Raw genomic sequence first — 23,492 nt, 5'->3', positions numbered from 1 at the left:
GGGGCCTGAAAAAAATGACCACAAATTTTCCTGGAAAAATTAAGTTTATATGCTTTTCTATGGGGTTGACCCATAATTTTCATGTCAAAAAGGGGGCCCTGAAATTTTGAGGTCTGAAGGGGAGGGCCCGAAAATTTTCGCGATAAATTTTTTTGTGAACGGTCCCTAAATGAGGCAAATTATGGGGTAAAACAAGGTTAAAACAACTTTTTTGAAAACAAGTGAAAACTGCTATTTCTGGTAAGAAGTTTTTGTCTCAACAATATTCACCCCTTGCATGGTTCCGCCATAGGGCAGAGCCTCTGTTACATGTATATGACTCGCTCAATTCCAATTGTGCATGCTGTAGGTACATGTATAAAAGGTGAATTCAAATTTGCCATCAAACCACATCATTTTATATATCAAATTAAAGTCCAAATCATCCCTTGAATTAAGGATCTGAAAGGGCACGGCAACTTTTTTTTTTCTATCTTAAAATGCAAGGCAGCACGGCAGTTTGTAATATTTTAAGAGGGCATCATGGCAACTGTTGAAAATTTGAAAAGGGCACCAAGGCAATTTCTTGTCGTCTTAGTCATGCAGGCCTACATTGAATACTGTACACACAATGAAATGGATATGTGTGTGGGTTCGAGTCCCCGTCCCGCCACCGTGTTGCGCCTTTGGGCAAGGCGCTTTGTCTCGCTTGCTTCACCCTACCCAGGTGCAATGGGAAGCTGTTAGGGGTAGTCACTAGAGTTGGGCGATTAAGTCGCCAATAGTCGTTAGTCGCGACTATTACTGATAGACGCGACTACGACTATTGAAAACCAAAAGTCGACTAATGCAAGTATATTTTTGTGTTAAAAAATTACTTAAAAGTGCCAGTTATTCGCACCAAAACCAACCAAATACTAACATATAAACTGCTAAAAATGAGAAAAAATGTTAGTTATTGTCTTACCAATAGTAACACTAACCAACAAGTAATCAGAAAGTCCATAAATCATCATTAAATTGGTGTTATTGACTTGTTGTCGAACTACTTTCCCGCAAGATAAAAGCCGTCAAAAAACTCAAATTACTTAGAACTGTCGAACATCTCATTATGATTATAATTTATGCAACGATAACAGGTGTAGCAGCGTCATAGCGTGCATGTACAGACCCAGGTTGGGTGTTTGTACCAACTACTGAAGGTATGAGATTATTTTAACTTTGGAAAGAAACAGCGAGAACTTCCGAGAAGTGTTTTCCAAAAGGAAAAATTTAGGAAAATATTATTAGATTAGAAGCACTTTTCACATAATTTCAAAAAGCTATGCTTATTGTGGTAACAGAATATTTAGAAAGCAACAGGAAAATAAAAAAATTAGCTGACAAACAGTTGTAATGTTGCAATGCCACCCCTGTAGCGACAAATGCAGTAGTCTAGATGAGGTCAGGTGACGAGGTCGGAGGTGAAAGTTAATCGTACATGCACGATGCAACACGTTCATGAGTTAGCATACCATGGAAAATATGCACTGCCGCATCGGCATGTTTACATATTTTCATGCACAGCAAAACATGGAAACGAACGAAGATCGCTATTGGAATATTGAAGGTTTGAGAAATTATATGAAGTTTCTTGTGCTGTTGCTGGAAAGTGGCAAGTGAATTTAATTGAACAGATAAGTTAGGCCTATATTACAGCATTTTACAGTCAAATATTTATCGCAAACGCGATGCGATACAGTGTAGCAATTTGTATCGCAACAATGCTGGTTTGTGTAGCAAACTGTGATGCGATGCCCGCAATCACGGGTCCTGTAATCATGCATTATAAATACTAAATTGCCACCAATCTTTCACCCGATTTTTCAGTCCAATTTTAACCACAGATAGTCGCGACGCGACTATTTGCTGTCGACTAGGAAAAAAGTGATAGTCGCCCAACTCTAGTAGTCACAGTCATTGTACTGATGAACCCTGCACCATTTGTAGGCAGCAAACGTGGTTCGACATATTCTAATAGAGGCCGTCAGCCTTTCGCCATCTTGTGGGTACAAATGATACGCGGCATTCTGCGTCGGACACTACGCGCAGGGCGCAGCTTGCCACGCTGCTGTTATCACGCATCACCACGGTGATTTTGCTGTTCACGCATGGATATCGAACACCATCGCAGCCTGTACCCGCAAGATGGCGGCATATGACGTCACGCTGACGGCCTCTATAACGGCGGAATAAATATAAAGCGCTTTGAGGCTGTTTACGGCATAAAGCGCTATAAATATCTACATTTATTTTTTATTTATTTATCATCTGATACTGAAAAATCTTAATTAAAAAAACATTGCCACTATTTGCTTTCATTGTAGGTTCTTCTTAAGACAAGCAATGGGGACGTTGACATTGAGCTGTGGACCAAAGAAGCCCCCAAGGCATGTCGTAATTTCATCCAGCTCTGCTTAGAAGGTTACTATGACAACAGCATATTCCATCGTATCATCAAGGGGTTCATTGTCCAGGGAGGAGATCCAACGGGGGACTGGCGAAGGAGGTCAATCCATTTATGGAGAAGCTTTCAAGGTTTGTTTGTTTGTTCACATTTGGACAATTTACTCATCATCAGAGAGAGGGGGGGGGGCGATTTTCCAGAGAGGGCAGGGATAGTTCAAGCTTAAAAATGTAAAGAGTCCAGTTGATTTTTTCTGAACCCTTTAAACCCCTCAAAACCCAAATTTAAGGGGTCTAATGAGAATCTAAGGGGTCCGAAGTCCTTGAATTTGAAAACACATTTTCAAGGCCTTGAAAGTCCTGAAACTTGCACAAGGTCCTTGAAAGTCCTTGAAAATTGGAATTTTACATAAAGTATAATTTTGATAAAATTTGGAGAGTGGAGAGCAGCTGTCACTTTAGTTAATACGTGCCGCTTGGAGAGCCGTATCATGATTTTTGTGTTGTGGCAAGTCCTTGAAAATCATGCTTTTGGACCTTGAAAATCCTTGAAAAGTCTTTGAATTTTAAAGGCTTCAAGGTGTGGGAGACTGGGAGCCCTGTGTAATATATCATTATTTGTCATATCGGACATATCCACATTCCAGCATAATAATATTGTAATAAATTTACAACATAACAGGATGAATTTCACAGCCGACTCAAGTTTTCACGCCGTGGTTTGGTCGCCATGGTAATGCAGGACCTAACGACAATGCCAGCCAATTCTTCTTTACATTGGATAGATGTGAACATCTCAACAACAAACACACCATATTTGGAAAAGTGAGTACCATATTTGGAAAGTGAGTGCCATATTTGGAAAGCGAGTGCTATATTTGGAAAGTGAGTGCCGTATTTGGAAATTGAGTGCGATATTTGGTTTAAACATTATTTTTCATATTGGGCAAGTATTGAAGTGCCCTTCTCAATAACTACTGTATCTTACATGTACACTAAACTAGAGAAGAACTGATCTGATCTGCAGAAGATATCTTACCCTTCCCAAAATCCTTTGCAGCATGATGCATCACCTCGATTACAGCAAATGACACTTCTACATGTATTACTTTGTACAGGTTTCCTTTGTTTTCATGTTAGAATAGACTGAGTGGCTAAACACGGGTCAATAGTCAAGAAATAACAACTTTTGCCAGATCTGGATGTGCTGTTCATTCAGGTACTTTTTGTCACTATCGACCTACATTGTATGTTGCACTCTGTAGCAAATCAGTACAGAAAATTGAAATGGAAGAAATGCATTGTGGGACAGTGTAAGATATCCTCTCTGGATCTGATCAGTCCAGATTTTCCGTTGAGCTTTGTGCACTATGCGTCCAAGCATACGCATAGTGCTTGGAAAATACATAAAAATATGCGTCCTGCAAAATATTCAATGTGTGATGAAAATGTTAGCAACACTTTGTACTTTCAAGATTTGTTATCAATGCTGATGTTAAACATGTGCTAATTACAGGCATGAAAATTTTCAGCATTTTAGCTGATTTCAGTCTCTTTTGTAATTGTTTTCAGTGTTTTTCAGCATATTTCTGAATCAAAATGCACAGAAAATGGTAAAAAAGCCACCAGTTTTCATGCCTGTTATTATAGTCGCTGCACAAATACAGAAAAAAATCTTTATGGTTTGTTTTTATTTATAAAATTGCTTATAACAAAATCAGACCATAAAGAATTTTTTTATAATTTGGTCAAATACATCACCAGATTTTTACAATATTTCTTTCACAGGTCGTGGGAAACACAGTATTCAACATGCTCAAACTTGGAGAAGTTGAAACAGATGGCGAGGACAGACCAATTTACCCACCAAGATTAAATCAACTGAGGTAAGTGTATAGGCGCTAGAAACCCCTACACACCCCCCACACATTTAATCGCCTCCAAACGTGGACGCCTGTTTAGGACTATGCAAATGTTTGCAGACCTTGAACCGAGGACTGTCCCCATTGCAGAGTGATCCACGGTTTAAATGTGAAGTGCAGTGTAAGTCCTCATTTGCTGGCAAACACCTACGCACCCACACCCACACATACACACCCTGTGCACACAGGATTAAATCATCTGGTCTAAATGTACAATGTATGCAAACATATGCATGCACCTACATCCCCCCCAACCGGAACAGAGAAATTATATTTGTTTTCATTCGAAAAAAAAAAAAAAAATGGTGTCTCGGTGCTTGCAAAGATTTTAAAATCCAGTGAGAAATGCATTTCTCCCTCGTCCCCACCAACTCAAAATAATCTTTAGAAGCTTAAAACTTACAAACATAATTGCATTCTTGAACACGGACTAAAAATATTTTCAGTTATTTAAATTGCTATTCACTCAAATCAATCAACAAATGCTTTAAAAACAAATATATTACCAATATATTTGGTGAATTGGCCAATTTCTTGCAGACAAATGTATACTGCAAAGCAAATGCTGTGGCAGCTATTTGAGGCTTTTGGTTAAAATTTGGTCTCATATGAACAGTTCAAATCCTATTGCAACCATTGTTGAGTCATAGCTGCACTATGGGACCCTTCATGTATTTGGGATGCTCAAGGTCATACTTAGGTCAAAGGTCATTTGAGGTCAACTTGTAAAGTAAGGCTTTGTAAGACTTCTGCTTACAATTTGGTCTCATATGAACAGTTTAAATCCATATTGCAATCAAACTTGTGTTTTAGCTGCATATGGGTACATTCATGTGTTGGTGATATCCAATATCATAATACTGAGGTCATTTAAGGTCAACTTGTCAATAGAAAATGAAAAAATCTAGTCTCACATGAACAGTTTAATTAATCGCAACCAAACTTGGCCATAAGCTGCACTATGGGAACTTGCTGTGTTCAAGATCACACACTAAAGTCAATGGTCATTTGAGGTCAACTTGTAAAACAGGCTGAAAAATAGTCCTCCCTTGAATATTTACTATATGTGGTGTTCACTATCTATGATGATCTATATTTTTACTTCTTTTACCAAAAGTTATTGTGAAAGCAGACAGTCCCGAAAAGCAGGCGAGACTCATGGTTCGAGAACCGCCTTGTTTGATATTTGGCCTTATTTTTTTCATTTTGTCAGGTTTTAGCCAACCCATTTGATGACATTGTACCCAGAGACACTAAGAAGAACAAAGATGAAAAGAAGAAGAAGACTAAAGTCAAAGGAACTAAGTAAGTTGAGATCAGAAGATTTGAGCAAATAAGGGAGCAGTCACTGTTTATACCAATATATATTTAATGCTTATTCAAACATGACGGAAAACTAGCATTGGCACAGTGAAACTGTTTTCATTGTACTTTCTAAATTTTGAAAATTGACCGTTTGTTCATTGCAGTATAAGAATTTTACAGAAACGCATTATTTGTATTCAGAGTATTACATACAGGAACCGCAATGCATTGTACTCGAAATACACTGATCACAAGAGAATAAAACAGTCAATTTTCAAAATTCAAAAATGTATACATACTTGCCAACTGTCCCGTCTTACCCGGAATTGTCACAGTTTTCGATTTTCCAATGTTGGTAAGTATGTGTACCATAAAACCTTGTTCGACGAGAGGAGAGGCAGACACTCTCCACAAAAACAATATTTGGAGTTTGAACAACTATATTACTGATATTAGCGGCTGTACAAACACGTATTATTGTAAGACCAATCTATTGTAATGTGTTTGTGGGGGTATTTGCCTTTGGCCTCTTTCGTAAAAAAACTCTCGTTTAGAAGCATATATGCTTGTTAACGGAATTCTATTGTACGGTATATGAAAGCTGTTTTATTGTGCCAATGCATTAAAGTATTTGGTCATGTTTTATTTTAGCATTAAAATACCAACGATATTACACTGAGGTCCCAATGTATAACATAGAGCCCTACAGGGATTTAATCTACATATGAATGCTGACTCAAATTTTACAAATTTCAGGAATTAAATTGTATTTTCCCAAATTCCAAAATATTTAGAGATTTGTAAAAAAAAAAAGCCAGATACACCTACCGACCCTAATTCAAAGGTCTGACCGCCCGTAGAACAGGTTTTTTTTCTTTGCCCTATGGCTATTATTAAAACTGATATATAAGATCATATTTTGGTTTACAGAAACTTCAGCTTGTTATCATTCGGTGAAGAAGCAGAAGAAGATGAGGTAGAAAGCATAACAGGCGAGCAAAAGATGCGTAACAAGAGCAAAAGTGCTCATGATTTAACTCGCGACCGCAGTCTTAGCTCAGCACCAGCTATTCCCAAGTAAGTAATGTCCCCTTAGAAATATGGTTTTCTCTGGTCTACCACATAAAAAACATTAAGTGTCATTGATAATTTCTCATACATTTTATATTATCTCTTTGCACTAGTTGAAAGTTCTGCTTTCCATTGTTCTAAACTGTTTTATATTTTATTTTGTACAAATGTATGTCAGTTATTGGTGTTTTACAATTGGGACTTAATTGTATTTTGCTCCGAGATGAGCTCAGAATGTCAATGTTGCATCTGACATCAGGGCAGAGGCACAGCACCATAAGTTGCTAATTGACCTGCGCTTAGATCTAATCGACAAAACGGCTGATGCACCATAATTTCCAAGGTTATCTCTACCTGCAATTATGGCTTTCCCATTTTAACTTCTCTTTCTAAGCTCTTCTATCAATTGAGCTAATCCATTTAAAATCTGCCATACTCCTGTGGAAGATTTTAGAAAAGTTTGCTACAGAGGGAGTAACTACATGTTTCTCCAATAGAATTGGCTAGCTAATTGGCTGCCCTTTATAATGGCATTACCCATTACTGTCTATTCTATTTGAAATCCACACTCTCCCTCTGTGGAAGACTTTGACTATATCTTCCACAGGGGGAGTGTAGATTTCAAATGAGAGTCCATTTCATCCATTTTGTTTCTCAATACAGGTCTTATTTTTAAAAATCTTCTTTTCATAATTTCACAGATCCCCACCGCAAGATTCTAACAAAAGAAAGAGATCATTTTCTGGTGAAGAGGGCGCCCTCAGTAGTCCAGAAGGGAAGCAACTGTCAGGCACAGATGCGGGTCAGTTTGTTAAGAAACTGAAAGGAGATGAGGATGAGGATGATACGGAGATGGCTGGAGGTATAAACACTGATGGAGAAAGAATTGCACCAGACATCAAGAATTCAAATTCTGAAACGACGTCTAAAGAAGAGGCGGTCAAGAATGATGAAGTGAACAGCCAAAATAAAATTTCCGATAGAAAGTCCCGCTGGGATAAAATTCCAGAAAATATGCCGCTGAACCACCGGTTGCAAAACCGGATAAAAAGACAGGTTGTCTGATGGTGTGGGAAGAAATCAAGTCCAGAAGGTGATAAAGTGGCGGAGAAAATGAGAAGAAAGTCCGAGATTCGGACAGAGCTTCTGAGAAGAAAGACCCTGAAAGGACAGCAGACAAATTGTCGGACCGAAATGTGAACAGGGATAGTCACAGTGAGGGAGGAGAAAGGAAGGAGAGAACTAATCGTGATACGGAGAGAGGTTCAAAGCGAGAAGAAGCGGGACGAACAGAACGTGATCGAGGAAAGCGGGATTCCGAACGATATGAGAAAAGGGACAACAGAGATTTGGAAAAATTATCAGAGAGAAAACAATCACGATCTCCTACCAGGAGACAGAGAGACTCAGAAAGAACCCAGAGAAAGCAGTCAAAATCACCATTGAGGAGTGATAATAGGAAGGATGGTGGCAGAGACGGTGCAAGAACTGAGAGCAAGCGTTTAAAATCACCAACGAGGAGTGATAATAGGAAAGATAATGGCAGAACTGGTAGAATGGAGAGGGAGGAGAAGAAGGAGCCAGGAGATGGCAAAGATGCTGATAAAGGAGGGAAGAGTAAAGGAGAGAATGAAGATAGCAGGAGGTCAAGGTCATCTTCCAACTCAAGCACTAAGAAGGTAAAAATGCAATGGAATTAACCCTCTGAGCACTACCTGCTGATCTAACATTGCCTCTGATTGGTCAATTACATGATAAATTTACTTTAATCACCAATCAGAATGGAGCTTTGCAAATAATTCACCCAAATTGTTTTGCGTGGTGAAATTATTCTAACAATGTTGCCGATTGGTCCAATTGATAATGAAAACTTCTTTTTGGCAAATCGACAGGTAGTTCTCATGTTTACTTGTTTCTTAGCGTGTGTAGGGTCTGTATGTAATTGTCCTCAAAAATGTTGACATTTTATGAGATTAAGCGCACCCGTGGACACCAAAAGTGTAAAATGGACTATTCAGTTGGAATCCATACACCCCATATGGAACACATGACCTCAATCTCCCACACAGGGGTTTAGATTTCAAATGGAGTTGCCCATTCACGTAACCTCATTTGAAATTCACACATCTTGCTTAGAATACTAGGGTAATATCTTCTTCCATGGAGGTGTAAGAATTTACAATTTAAAGTGGAATAGCCCAATGTATTTAAAAGTGAGTGTAAACCACAGAATTAAAACCAGAGAACCAGGACTCGACCGCCATCTTGATACAGGCATGGAGCAAAAATTGGGGTATTCGGTTTCCCTCGGAATGCGCTCGAGGCATTCGTTGTCAAGCAAGCGCGACATGGATGATGGACGCATTTGAGAGACGCACTTGATGCGACCTGCACTTGAGTACCAAGACGCTTCAGATGAGGCGCAGAATTGTTTTCGTTCGTCTCCGCGCACCGTCGGCAAGGACCCGAATACCCCCAATTTTCTCCCCATAGCTGACCGCGCGATTGTACGTGGCGGTATAGGGAGTCCCGGTTCTCCTTCTCTAATTCTGTGGTGTAAACCAATTATGTCCATGGTTTGATAGCAAATTACTTATCCTGTTTTTTGCTTTTCTGGACAATGATTGACAGGTCTAACCAGTTGGGGCTAGGTTGTGTGTGTAAAGGGGTAAATAAAAAGTGTACCTTATCATGGGATTATTACATTGTGTAGTATCTTTGTGGAGAACTTTTTTTTAAATCCATACTGTCCATGTTTTCCTTCCTTTCTTTTGTCCTTCTGTTGCTTAATTATTTATGTGTTTATTTATTTTCCTTTTTAATTATCAAGGATTCTGATCGTGGGTCGTCTGACAAGTCTTCACGGAAAGACAGAAGCGGCAGTGAGGAGAAGGTGAGTACACCGTAGGATGGGTTGATCTGTGCAAAAAGGTTTACTCAAAAAGTAATCCAAAATTTACGAGTGGATATTCAACCGTTTTAAAAACACTCCCAATCCAAAATTGTTATTATCCATCATAGTCACTGCACTTCACTTATTGTATGATGCAATGAGGGAAGTTGATTCTCGCAACAGAATCTTACGAGAATCATTACAAGAATTGATTCTGTGATTCTTGTCAAAATCTAGGCCCAGCCTAGTAAAGTTTTAAGCCTGGTATATGTTTCGTTTAGGCGGTATGAACATAAACATGGTGGTTTAGTGACTACCACCCTGGAAGTTGTGTACGTCTGAATAGTCCACTAGGTACACATTTATGCTTCTAGAATCCAAATTACTAGAACAATTGAACTCAGAACTTGGAATAAAAATGTTTTGGTAATAGCAGTCAAGTTAGCTCAATCGATAAGGCGTTCGACTATGGTGCGAGAGGTTGCGGGTTCGAACCTTGGCGGTGCCTATTACGCTCTCGTGGAAAAATTGAGTTAGCTTGAAATTCCCTTGGACAAGGAACTTACTGCTAATTGTCTCGCTGTAACCCGTACAAAACTGGGGGAGCTGATCCTGGTTGCGATGGCTATTTGTGGAATGTCTAGGTCTCAATGCAAGATAGAAAGGACAATGTTTTACAATCAAACTTCAGTTTGGTCACACACCTTCAACAGTGCTTTCAGTTTCTTTTTTTGGATAAAGTATTTTTGAAGTCATCTGTGCAATTGGATCAAATATCTTTTGGTTTTCCGCCAGATTAGTGATTGGTTCAAAACGGTTGTCCGCGGTGTTTTTGGACAAGCGCTTAATTTAAACACTCTACAAAAAGGAAAGTTACATGTATACATTAAAGCAGTTGTGTGATTCTTCAGGATTTGTCCTGATTTCAGGATTTTTTGCAGCCAAAATTTACACAATTTTATTGATTCTCAACCCATTTGTGGTATTTTAGCCCAATTTAACACTGTTTGTCAGGATTTTTTACTATGTTCAGGATATTTGACAAGCGTTGAATCACACCTCCGACTAAGGGCTTATTCAGTGATCCCAGTAAGATTGTCAGAAAAATTAAAATTGTGTATAAATCACCTAAAAGTGAAGGATAAGTCATTAAAATTGTCATCTCCCATTACCATTTGTTTATTTATTCCTACATTTGTTTTGTTTTACAGTCTTCATCACAAAATGGAGGAAGTAAAATGAGAGAAAGACGACCGTCACAGGATGAGAAAGAACACAAACTGAGCAGAAAGTAAGTGTGTTGAGTGGTTACAGGTTGGTAGCTCTGAAGCATCATTAGTCCGAAAACCCAATAACTTAGTACTAACCCTAACCCGTATGCTGGTTTCATACTTTGCTGCAGCTTGCTGCTTTGCCTCTCTGACGCCGATTTTGTTTCACTGCGCAGTTTCACCAGAAACGCCAGCGGTGACTAGCGGCCAGCTTATAGACCACTTGACATGTGACATCGTTGCCCTGTCAGTATGCGCACGAATTATGGCAATTTCCATTGTTCTTTGCCCTGCAGTGTGCAAAAGCATCATAGTTTGCTCAGGGCATGTGCATTTTACACCACATTTCATATAGTACAAGAAAGCCTTGAACAGTGTAGTGGTTCGTTCAAGTATATTGATAGACCAGTCCCTCGCCTTTGTTGATAAAAAATGATGTCAAGTGGTCTATATATCGATCACTTCAACGCTTTGCCCAAAGCGGCAGATTGCTAGGAGTTGAATTCAGAAGCGGCGCCGCTCTGACATATGAGAACAGGAAACAATTTTTGGCATTGCTGAGCGGCAACATTGGTTTTCATAGTCATGCCTCTGCCGATCTGCTGGCAGAAAAGTACAAGCGGCATGATGAAGCGTCACATGAATGCTATTGGCAGGAGATATGAAGTCAATTGTAACCTTTGACTCATATTAACCTTTGACCTATCACCCATTTGATCTATTATCATTTCAGGGAACAGATCAGGCGAGAGTTGGAGAATCTGGATCGCGAGCTGCAAGAAACTCGCAGGAAAAGGAACGAAAAGCGAAAACTGGAAAAACCTGGTGACATAGTGGAGAATGAAAAGGAAGGTATGTGTTATGACATTAACCACATGGGCACTCCTGCTTCTTACTTACAGTTCCCCTCATTGGTTAATTACATGATATAATCATCTGGGTAACCAATCAAAATAGAGCTGGCCATGCGCTGAAGTTGGGACTTGATTGAATCGCGTAGTAACAAAACCCAAATAATACTGGCCTATTACAAGCTGATTATAGTGTAGCCTTTTATAAACTTTTGTATAATTTTCAAGAACTCTAACATACCTTAATTGGTGTGTAATTTGTCTAGGTAGGCAAGGTCTTAGCCAGCCATGCGTCCACCCGTCTTTAAGACGGCCTAATCTAATTTTAGACGGGTGGATTAAATGGATTTTACAGATGTGATAGCTCTAAAACAGATGATTTTAAGGTTATATGAACTTGAGACTAATTCAGAGTGACATGTAAAGGCCAAATCAGGACATATTTGACCCTAGTGACCCTTTCATGGGTATAGACAAGTTGTTTTATATTTGAGGGTCAAATTTTGGTATCTGCTTGGACGGGTGGTTTCTGATTTCTGGCTAAGACTCTGTAGGTAGGTATCCTTCAAGTTTGTACAAATTTAACATGAACTGAGGAACAATGAAAATATCACTCGGGCATCACATGCTCAACCCATCTTTGTTATTGTTCAATAGTTCCACCACCAGTTGAACCTGCTCCAGTGGAGGAGGACACAAAATCAAGTGCAATGATAGATAAGGAGCCAAAAGCTACCGATGCTCTGGATGAGTTCCATGATCAGAAGAACAAATTTAAGCAACTCAAGAAGCGACAGGTGAAAGGATCAAGTCGTGAGGCACAGGTAGGTGCTTGCTTGGTGTGTTTATATGTTTGTTTATGCTTGTTTGCTTATGTTTATATGTTTGTTTGTGTATTTTTGTTTGTTTGTTTGTTTGCTTGCCTGCTTGTTTATTTGTTTCAGGAATTTCAATTTCCTGTTTTTTGACAGATTTCTGGATTCTTCCAGATTCCAATTTTCCTGATTTTTGGATTTTATTTAAAAAAATAACAATTTTATTTCTTAAATGTTCTTTAACAAATTTTTATCATAAAAGTCCAAGTATATCATAAACAGAGTAAAAAAAAGTTTTTAGGGGTTCATACCCCATAGCCTATTCCTTGATCCCTCGTGTTCGCTGTGTCCAGAGCAAGCGCACAGGCGAAGTCATTTCAATCGCACATTTTCAGGTTGTTTTTGTCAACAGCTACTTACATCCATGTTGTTTGTTTATATGTTTGTTTATGTTTAAGTTTATTTGCTTGTTTGTTTATGTTGGTTTACATGTTTATTTGTTTGTTTTTCATTTGCATCAAGTCAGCCAAAAGCTGAAAAAGCTTTAGATCAATATCCTGTACAGAAAATGAAATTTAGATAAATGTAGCAGCAACAGGCAAAAGAAGAGAGTCAGTGACATAGGTAGGTGTCTGTGTTTTTGTTTGTTTGTTTGCCAAAAGTTGAAGATGCTTACAGAGGGAGAATTGTTGGCCAGGCCAATTCGGCCAACAGTGCACTATCTATTAACAGCAATTACATAATGTTTATACTAGGATTTGGGCAAGTATAACCTTGTCTTGACATATCACAATTAAGATTTAATTTACATCTGGTCAACCAGACGTACCTATTTTTGTAAAAATTATTTGACGGACAAAACCGATGTTACAAAACCTTCAGTCTTCATTTAGGTTGTGAGCCAAATGACCTTAGTACTGATGGTAACTCCTGGTATAGACCACTTGACATGTGACATCATTACCCGGCAGTATGCGCGCAAATTAGGCCAAGGGAATTGAAGTAGTAGATTTGCGTCCAGAACTTTTTGAAATCATGTGCGGCCGTTTTTCATTATTCATTATTCATTATTTTTTTTCCTACTGGGAAGCTTCTCGGAAAGTGCAATTTCCATCAACAGAGAAACCATCAAATGATATCATGATTGCAATGTAGGTTTACTCCAGACATGTAAGAGTTCATATATATAAAAATTTGATTTTTAATAGTACTCGCCCATCTCCATGCACGGAAGTTTACCCGCGTGAAACTTTTTCTTTCATCAGCTTTTATAACACAACTGATGAAACGCACAATTTTATTGGTTGATTTATTATTTTCTGAGACTAAATCTCAAAATAGTCCAATCACATCGCGGGAGCGAAATTCCATTCATAAATGGTCGGGTTCATGAATATTTAATGAGCAGCAATAAATGAGGTCATCGTGCTCGTAAAAGACGACGGGGATCATCAAAATTCGGATGCAGTGATAAGTGATGCTTGGTGGTGCCTGTCGGCTATCAAGACTCCTTTATTTCTAAATTTCTACCGCGTGTTTGTTTGTGATATCGCCGGCGGGTGAATACGTTTTAACACGTTATTCGAAGTGGATATCGCAGCCGGCATGTAAACACGTCACACATGGAGCAGATCTTGTACATGTACAATGGTACTGCTGTTGTCCCGGGATGCAGAGGCCACTGGAGGATTCACTGTGACTTTTGATGACTGCAAAAATGCGTTTGAAGGCCATTTCTTGCTGCAATACGTATTAATTTTTTTAATTTTTATGTTTTTACACAAATAATGAAATTTTACTGAAATAATGGGTTTTTCATGCGGGAGGTTTTGGAGCATGCGGGCGGTGGACGCAAATCTACTACTTTAATTCCCATGGCCTTATGGCAATTTCCATTGTTCTTTGCCCTGCAGTGTGTGTACGCATCGTAGTTTGCTCAGAGCACATGCATTTTAAATCGCCCACCACATTTCATATAGTACAAAAAAGCCATTGAATTGTGTAGCGGTTTGTTCAAGCATATCGATAGACCAGTCCCTCGCCTTTGTTGATAAACAATGATGGCACAATGATGACAGCATATCACAATGTTCTTTTATGACACTGGTCTGGACCTTGGGGAGGTGGACTCTTCGATTTTCAAAAAAAAAGAAATCTTGAGTAGCGCATAGCTTTTTTCCCAAAGAATCTTGTGTAGCGCATAGCTTTTTTCCCAAAGAAAAAAATGCGTAACATAATAGCTTCCTGACCAAATGTTTCTGAGACAAACATTTTTCTTTTGTGGCCTTACAATTATACATGTAACATTATATGATACTTCATCCTGTGTCCCTCAAAAGGACATAAGCTTAATTGACTTTGTAATATGCACTGTTTAGCCTAATATGAATTATTATTTATTTTATTTTTGAACTAGTACAGCCAGCCGATCACCCAGGCTGCTATGCCTACTGCATAAGAACCGCTGTATATCACTGTGGTCCTATATGTATAATATGTACTCTTTGTTTCTTAGTGACATATCATCTACTCAATCTGATCACGCAAGAAATTCAAACCGCTTCACCCGAGAGTCTTGTGGAAGTTGTAGTCATTCATATGTAAATGAGGCAATACATTTATTGGGTAAACAAGTACAACAAACTATGACGAACACATACTTTGTTATCGTGGTACATGATCAAATGACTATTCACAAATAATCATGTTTAGCTAGCGGCATCTCACCATTTTCTACATTTGGTATAACCCCTGCGAAGATTTACCGGATTCAGGGAAATTTTGGACAACTTCATTAAAACCGTATCTAAAGCTATCTAGGACCTACACCTATGGAAGGCCATTCCCGTCAAAATTTGCGCACAACACTAAGCAGTAATATACAGTATGTAGCTTTGTGTAGATACAGAGGTTTCATTATCATTGAGGTATAGGACTTTTTAAGGTCATGTCTTCCTTAGGGGTGTGAGGATTTTAACTGGAATAGCCCATTTCATTAAAAAGTGTTAAATGATTATTACAACGATCAAATTTCAATTAAAAAATTTACAATTAAAAATTGTCAATCAAATACATCATGTGATATCTTCAACATACATGTATAGTGTGACTTATATTCTGATTTAAACTGGTCAAAATAGCCCATATGGTCGTATGTCAGAAGATGGGCGTGCAAAAAGGGTGGCGGTGGAACATTTTTGTGTGCACTGCCTGGGATAAATTATTGTAGCATCACATCCCCTAGACTGAAATCATTGTGTAAGGTGTCATTTTAAAGCTTAAACCAATACAATGTCAGTAACAAAAGTTACAACACAATAGGTTTGAAGAGATATGGGTGGAGGAGCAGGTGGATGCGGAGCAGGTGGATGTGGCGGTGGAGAAGATGTTTAATATGAAGATAACTCATGATTTTTGCTTGTTAAAAGCTTAAAGACTCACTAATTAAACCACTTACAGTTCAATTGTCAATATATTGCAAATAAGACAGAAATATGGATTATTTTACATGTCCTAGTACGATACCGAGGCATCGGTGGAGAACTTGATGTTCAATATATGATGCTTTAATACTCATGATTTTTGTGCAATGTTTAGGGCATATATCTTTGATTTAAACTCTCTAATTAAACCACCTACAATTCAAGTATCAATTATATATTGTCAACAGAAATATGGATTACATGTATTTTACATGTCCAAGTACTTTTTAATTAATTTGTTCTATAATTTTGCGCTACATGTATCGAGTACCGTAGATAAACAAGAATGTTTTCTTCTTTTTTTTTAATTTGAAAACACAAAAGCACATGTATCTATAAGAGGCTATATTGTGGCTGTTAGACCCATTATGGAATCTGTTAATGATGATTTATTGTTAAAAGCTACATCTGATGGCATAATAAAATTAACTTCCAACACATCAGATGCTAGTGGATTACCATTTAATTACAGCATGATCTGAAGCGTTGGAAAAATTGACTCCAGTCACGGACATATTCATGACCCACCCCTTCCGAAGAAAATGAGGTCTGTTGATCAAGCTTGGAATGAACTGTATTGAGGCGTGCATTATGTCATGCGAGAAATTTGTGTGCGCGAAGTGGACTATGAACCGGGCTTAAGTCAGAACACCTGTGTACCTTTAAATCAGTTTCTCTGAGGGTAACCACTACGGCTATAAATCAGGATTTTGAAGGCTTCTGATATTTAATATTCTCCAATCGGCGTAATTGAGCGCATGTTTATGATTATATACAGCAAATCAGGGTTTTGACACCTTCATGTTTTGAGTATATACAGCTATAAATCAGGATTTTGAAGGCTTCTGATATTTAATATTTTCCAATCGGTGTACTTGAGTGCATGTTATGATTATAAACATCTATAAATCAAGGATTTTGAAGTCTTTTGTTATTTCTTTACTTCAGTCGGTGTAAATTGACCGCATGTTATGATATTATTACAGTGTTAAGTTGCTTATAATTCAACCACTGTGTGTCAATCTGAAAGCCAATCAAACGTTATATTCACAGTGAAAGCGTAACTAGCAAAACACGGTTGGATTATAAAATAGATAAAGAATACTAAATTTAATGAGATATACACCACAGAATTAAAACCAGAGAACCAGGACTCGACCGCCATCTTGATACAGGCATGGGCAAAAATTGGGGGTATTCGGTTTCCCTCAGAATGCGCTTGAGGCATTCGTTGTCATGCAGGCGCGACATGGATGATGGGCGCATTTGAGAGACGCACTTCCTGCGACCAGCACACGAGTACGACAATGGTTCAGATGAGACGCAGAATTGTTTTCGTTCGTCTCCGTGCACGTCGGCAAGGACCCGAATACCCCAATTTTCTCCCCATAGCTGATGGCAGCGATTATACGTGGCGGTATAGGGAGTCCAGGTTCTCCTTCTCTAATTCTGTGATATACACACACTTAAGGAAGGGGATGTCATTTTCTTTGGAAGGGGGTGGGTCATGAATATACTGTGGGTCATAGAATTTTTTGACCAAATATAGTGGGGTTATAGAATTATTAAGGGTTGGTGACTCCAATTTTCTTTAACCTACAATTAAAATGTGTGGATAATCTTTAGTTATTTTTCATAAGGCTTTTATTTACATTGAAATATCTATAGTATATAATGAAAACTATAAATCCACCTATTATTGAATAGAGAATGTCACTCAACATGTGATATGGAAGTGATGGTAATGATGTTTATGTATATTAGGATGATATTGACATTATGGTAAACCAAGAGTGAAATAATAATAAATCTAGTAAAAATATGTACTTACACATGGTATTTACAAAGAAATTCTTACATTTCACAAAGCAATCAATGCAAAATGTACACATTAATGAAACAAAAAAGTCTTAAGATGACTCTTGAAAATTATTGCAAAATAATTGTGAATATGCTTGATGAGGAAAGTTTCTCCTTGCCAAGCAGTTTGCCTTTTCATTCTCCACATATCCTTTGGGTATGCCTGTGACAATAGCTGTTTTGAATAGTCCTCTCAAAATCCCAGCCAACGTAAAATAGTTTCATACATTCCAGTTCCAATTGAAATCTGCACACCCCTATGGAAGATGTGACCTTAATCTCTCACACAGGGAGTGTAGATTTCAAATGGAGCAGACTCACTCAGGTAACCACATTTGAAATTCACACTCCCTGTGTGGAAGATTAAGGTCATGTCTTCCATAAGGGGTGTATGGATTTCAACTGGAATAGCCCATTTACAAAGGACACACAAATTAAAGGTTGGCAGAAAATGTTTTCGTGCTCAATTTTACAAAGGTTATAAAACGATTTTTAAATTGCCTAAACACTAATTGATTGTTACTGCACATTTTAAACTGGACTAGTATGTGCGCATAAATGATGATGTAGTCGGCACTTTCTTTTGCAAAGGCTTTCAGTAATTACCAAAATGATATATTTACTATCTATGACTCTGTTTTCTTCTGACAGGCCTGAGTGAAATCTTTTCTTGCTTGCTTTCTTTCACGCTTGCTTGAAATGACTGATGGCAACGTATACAGGAATGGGTTAATAGCAGCATTGATGGGGAGTGCAAATGTTGCTATCCAGGCATAGGCTACTGGGTTATCTTCTACCGCCCCAGCCTGAATCAGGATGGAATATATGCCTACTGACACCCAGCAACAAAAATCTGTGAACACTGTGACAAAAATTTTCATTGCCCTTCTGATTTCTTCCTTTAAGTTGGTAGAACGGCCAGCTGTCTGAGCTGTTTGTCTGGCAGAAAAGAAAATAGCCAGATAACAATAGCCAACAACAAAAAAACATGCCATATTTAGGCCTGTGAATATGGCAATTGAAAAGTACATTGCTGCCCTGCTCCCAGTATCCACAACAAAGGAATTTGTTCTTATTTGGGCTTTAAACATGTAGTTATACAGAATTTCTGTTGTTTCGTTTACCCTGTGATAATGGAGTCTTGAAATTGGTAATCCTACACAAATTTCTGAGACTCCATAGATGCCAAGATTACATTGTGATAATGCAGAAGCTACTATACTTATACCTAATGCTACAAGCCACAGCAGGGCAACCAAAACACGAGCAACTTAAGTACGTAGTCGATGTTCACTGAATGTGTACTTCACCCCCTGAAACCTGTCAATAGTAATCAGTGTTATGAAGAAAGCTGATGCCTCACTGGATAATACAGAGAAGGCACCAGCTATTCTACACAATGCACTGGCTCGCCAAGATTCAGAAAATGATGGAAAATATTGTGTGTAATACATGTCTGCTGAAATTAAAATGACCAGGTATATACCCATACAGAAATCAGATATTGACAGGTTTGTGATTAGTAAGAATTGGACCTTGCTACCTTGCTGTTTTTGCTTGTATCTAAAGTAACAGACCAAAACATTTCCAAATATCGCAAGAGCACCAACACACCATATAGCTATGCGAAGACCATAATATGGCAACAAACGCTTGCATGTGAGGAACGGAGATGGTGCTTTGTCACACACGCAATTAGCCGATGTAAAACAACAGGTAGAAGGGTCACTTACAATTAAATCTACTGATTCATTAAAACCTGCAAATGCTTTTGTCTCGATCCACAAGAGTGGATTGTCATGCAAGTCAATTCTTTCCAAGTTGATGCAATAGAGCAACAGTTCAGTAGGAATGCGACTCAGCTTATTTACCGACAGGTCCAGAGTCATCAGCTGGCTCAGGTTGTGAAAAATATCTTGTGCAAGGAACTGCAGTTGGTTGTGATGGATTTCAAGATGTCTGAGCCTGGTTTGTTTGTGAAATGTGCCTGAATGTAACATGGAAAGATTATTGTGTGACAATGACAGGTGCATATAGGTATGATATAGCCTTTTTGATCTATGTAGATGTTTTATATGTGAATTAATAAAACTGAATGATTTGCCGAATACACCCGGTATTATTTCATCAAGATGATTGTTTGAAAGATGTAACTTGTACAATCTTGTCAACCCACTGAACACACCAGCTTTTATTTCATAAAGCTGATTGTTTGAAAGGAGTAACCTCCTCAAGTTTGTTAATCCACTGAATGTACCAGGGGATATTTCAGCCAGATGATTGCTTGAAAGGTCTAACTTAGCATTCAAGTTTGTCAACCCACTGAATGTATCAGGTGTTATTTCATAAAGGCGATTGTTTGAAAGGAATAAGAAACTCAAGAGAGTCAAACCACTGAATGCACCAGGTGTTATCTCAGTGAGTTGATTATCATTTAATTTGAGTCCATTCAGGCGGTTTAATCCATAAAATACTCCTGGTGAGAGATAATGGAGGCTGGTATTGTTCAGAAATAAATAACTACTTAGTGTATTTCCAAACATCAGAAATGCTTTTGGTTTGATGCTATATATTGTGCCATCCCACTGTAAATCACTTGTAGCAAATGAATATGGTATTGCAGCCTCAGTGATGTTTCCATTAGTACAGTTACTGGTTACTGTGTTGCTACCTAGAATACAGGTGCAGTCTTTAGGGCATTGGTTGTGACACCTCTCCTTGTATTTGTACAACCCACGCCTGCTATGTAGCCATATTCTTTCACATGTTACAGTTAGTTGCTCTTGATGATCATCTGCAAAAGTCTTGCTATAAAGGACCATAGAAAATAGCAACACTATGAATGCTGCCATTCCACAATAACAACCATAGCTAGCCATAGTCATCAGAATTGTTCCAAGTTACTCACTTGAAGACCAGTAGTAATTCCAGCGGGTGAGAAAAATTGCTTAAACACCAGTAGCAATTGTACAATGCTACCCGCATTTAGTCGTGGGTAGGGAATATTTTGTGGAAATATTCACTTTTTCACACAAGCAAAGAAATTCACATATTAGGTGACAAAAAAGTTCTACATGCCGACAGATCTTTCAAGTAGGTTTTCAGCAAATGATTTTAAAAACGACCAAAATCTGTAAAAAAAATTATTAATTTTTCACTGTTTTTTCCCTGCTTTTCCACACCTTTTTTGCAGTCAAAATAAATCTACTTTTTGCCCAAAACAGCTGATTTTACATGCATACAACAATCGCCGTTAAACTCAGTCAACTTTTGTCCAAAAAATGGCAGATTTGACATGCATACAGGAAAAAAAATTTCAAAAATGAAAAATCTGGAACAGGATGTTTTTTTTCGTTGTCTTAGTGAAATTTGTCCATGGCTCATCTGAGCCTCATTACTTCACAATGGTGGGTGTTGCTGTTTGATGTTTTTTTCTGCAAATGGAGTCTCATGGGACTATCAATAAAAAGTTACTTTGAAGCAAACTGGTAGCAATATTCTACTTATCCGTGATCCTCTTCTTTAGTTGCTATGGGAACCTAGTCATGTGATTCAGGTAGTGGACTCAATCACATGACCTGATGAGTTGCTCATAGATGCAGTCTCTCTGGATCCTTAATCAGGTCCGGTGTCCAACCACTGTACTGTATTGCCAGATATTTTTGTGGTTTTAATATTTTTCAGCCTATGTACCAAGTCTCGATTCATTCAATATTAACTCGAACCATGCGGGTGTCGACTGCAGATGACAAGTTTCAATTTTTTTTGCAAATTTAAAAATTTCATTATTTGGAGCAAGCATGAAAAATGCATTAAAATGAATATAAACAAGCCTAGTATTGGTTCAGTGGTTATTAAGATAGCTCTTAATATTTTGAGAAAATATCTCAAAATTTGGGCTTTTTATGTTGAACCTATGGCTAGCACGCAGACAGTAACTTATGGCTTACACTAAAAATACTTTACATGAGTAATACAATTTCTATATAGTAAACGGGATCAAAAGTACAAATTCAATTAAACAATCAGAGAAATGACTATAAAGTACAATTTTACAGACAATAATTGCACTCAAAGATGAAAATTCAATAAAACATAATATAAATACACACAATATGAGAACAATATACAAGACCAAAGGTGATTACAAGTAATAACATACACACAAAAAACCCGACCTGCGGGGGCGCTGCGATTACCAGTACTTCAGCAACACGTTACTCTTGTTCTTGAATACCATAAAATGTAGCTCATCATCGCTGAAAATTTGGCAAAATAAGTCCCAAATGACCAGTGGGGGCCTGGTGGAGAGTACAGGTTACCGGCACTTCAGCAACACTTAACTTTTTATTATGTTTATTGTAAAAAGTAGAACCGTCTTTTGCTGAAAATTTCACAGTAACCACTACACACCATGGTGGTGGTTACATTTAAAGTTTTTTCACACTTCAAGGTTTTTAAAGAAGTTGTGTCCTTGATAATCACCCTTATAATAAGATGGTAACTTTCGTCAGTAACATCATTTATGACAATATCACAGCAATCAATCTGTGGCGGTTGTAAAAGGGACTCCCAGTTGGTCTCACAACTTAGTTTCGTCGTTAACTTTCATTAGTCAGCAGCACTGTATACGCGTAGAAAATATGACTATCAATTACGAGAATTTCACAGTTACCAATCCATGGAGAAGAAGTTGGTCTCAAACTTTATTTTCTGTGTACTAACTTTCCTTAGTCATCACACAAACATAAACAACACTCAGTTATGATGAGAATGTAACATTCATTAGTATGCATCATATATGCATGCGGCGTGCGCGTAAAATGTATGTAGTGCTATTATCAACAATATCACAGCGACCAATCCGTGGTAGTACATGTAGTAAAAGCCCAGAGTAAAAGTCACTTCAAGTTGCTAACAGTTTCCTCGGTACGTTAGTAAGTACTGTATGCGCGTAATAAGTAGGACTATTAATGGCAAGAATTTCACCGTTATTAATGCACAGTGGTTGAAAAGTTGGTCTCACAAGTACTAGCGCTTCTGTGTCCTTGATGATCCCCTTTATTAAAGGATGGTTAGTTCATAGACCCTGAAGAAGTGTCTATGGTTTGTTTTGTTAGAAAGCAATTTGTATGCGTAAAAAGTAGCACTATCAATGGCGAGAATTTCACAATGACCAATCCCAGTGGTGTAGAACGCAAGTTCTAGCTTTTATCCAGGTATCGCTCTAACATAAAAAACATAGCTCGCTCAAACGCTTATAGTAGACTGAAAATCACAGGCGTGACAGGTAGTGCATTTATAGTGGTTGATATCAAATGCTTATGGTAGACTGCGAAACACAGGCATAGCAGGTGGCGCATTTATGGTGGGTGATATCAAACGCTTATGATCTCACACCACCAAATCAGAGTCCCATAGAGATATGTGCTAAATTTGCCTTAAGAAAACGTCATTTTTTCTTCACAGGAGCGACTCAGTTTTAGCGACAGCTATGATGGTTGAAATCAGCCCTTGCCTGATCCCTCTGGCTGGGAAAAAATATAGGTTGACCGTCATTATTTTTTACGACTGGCCCTCAAAGTCTACGATGTCTGG

The 23,492-nt window shown here is 38.1% G+C and overlaps 1 protein-coding gene across 1 annotated transcript in view; it reads left to right on the top strand.

Moving 5' to 3' along the window:
• The first annotated feature begins 315 nt into the window (after positions 1 to 315).
• Positions 316 to 23,492, top strand: part of LOC140137980 (uncharacterized) — a 114,199-nt gene continuing 91,022 nt past the window's right edge. The window contains 14 exon segments of the mRNA XM_072159811.1: positions 316 to 345; positions 2,346 to 2,510; positions 2,512 to 2,556; positions 3,107 to 3,155; positions 3,158 to 3,249; positions 4,213 to 4,301; positions 5,550 to 5,651; positions 6,582 to 6,728; positions 7,424 to 7,778; positions 7,823 to 8,401; positions 9,553 to 9,615; positions 10,827 to 10,906; positions 11,620 to 11,738; positions 12,395 to 12,561. Coding sequence (XP_072015912.1) covers positions 316 to 345; positions 2,346 to 2,510; positions 2,512 to 2,556; positions 3,107 to 3,155; positions 3,158 to 3,249; positions 4,213 to 4,301; positions 5,550 to 5,651; positions 6,582 to 6,728; positions 7,424 to 7,778; positions 7,823 to 8,401; positions 9,553 to 9,615; positions 10,827 to 10,906; positions 11,620 to 11,738; positions 12,395 to 12,561 — 2,082 coding nt within the window.

This window comes from Amphiura filiformis, chromosome 2, assembly GCF_039555335.1.
Source record: "Amphiura filiformis chromosome 2, Afil_fr2py, whole genome shotgun sequence".
Classification (NCBI taxonomy): domain Eukaryota; kingdom Metazoa; phylum Echinodermata; class Ophiuroidea; order Amphilepidida; family Amphiuridae; genus Amphiura; species Amphiura filiformis.
The sequence above is the reverse complement of the archived record's forward strand: the minus strand, read 5'-3'. Positions and strand labels throughout refer to the sequence as shown.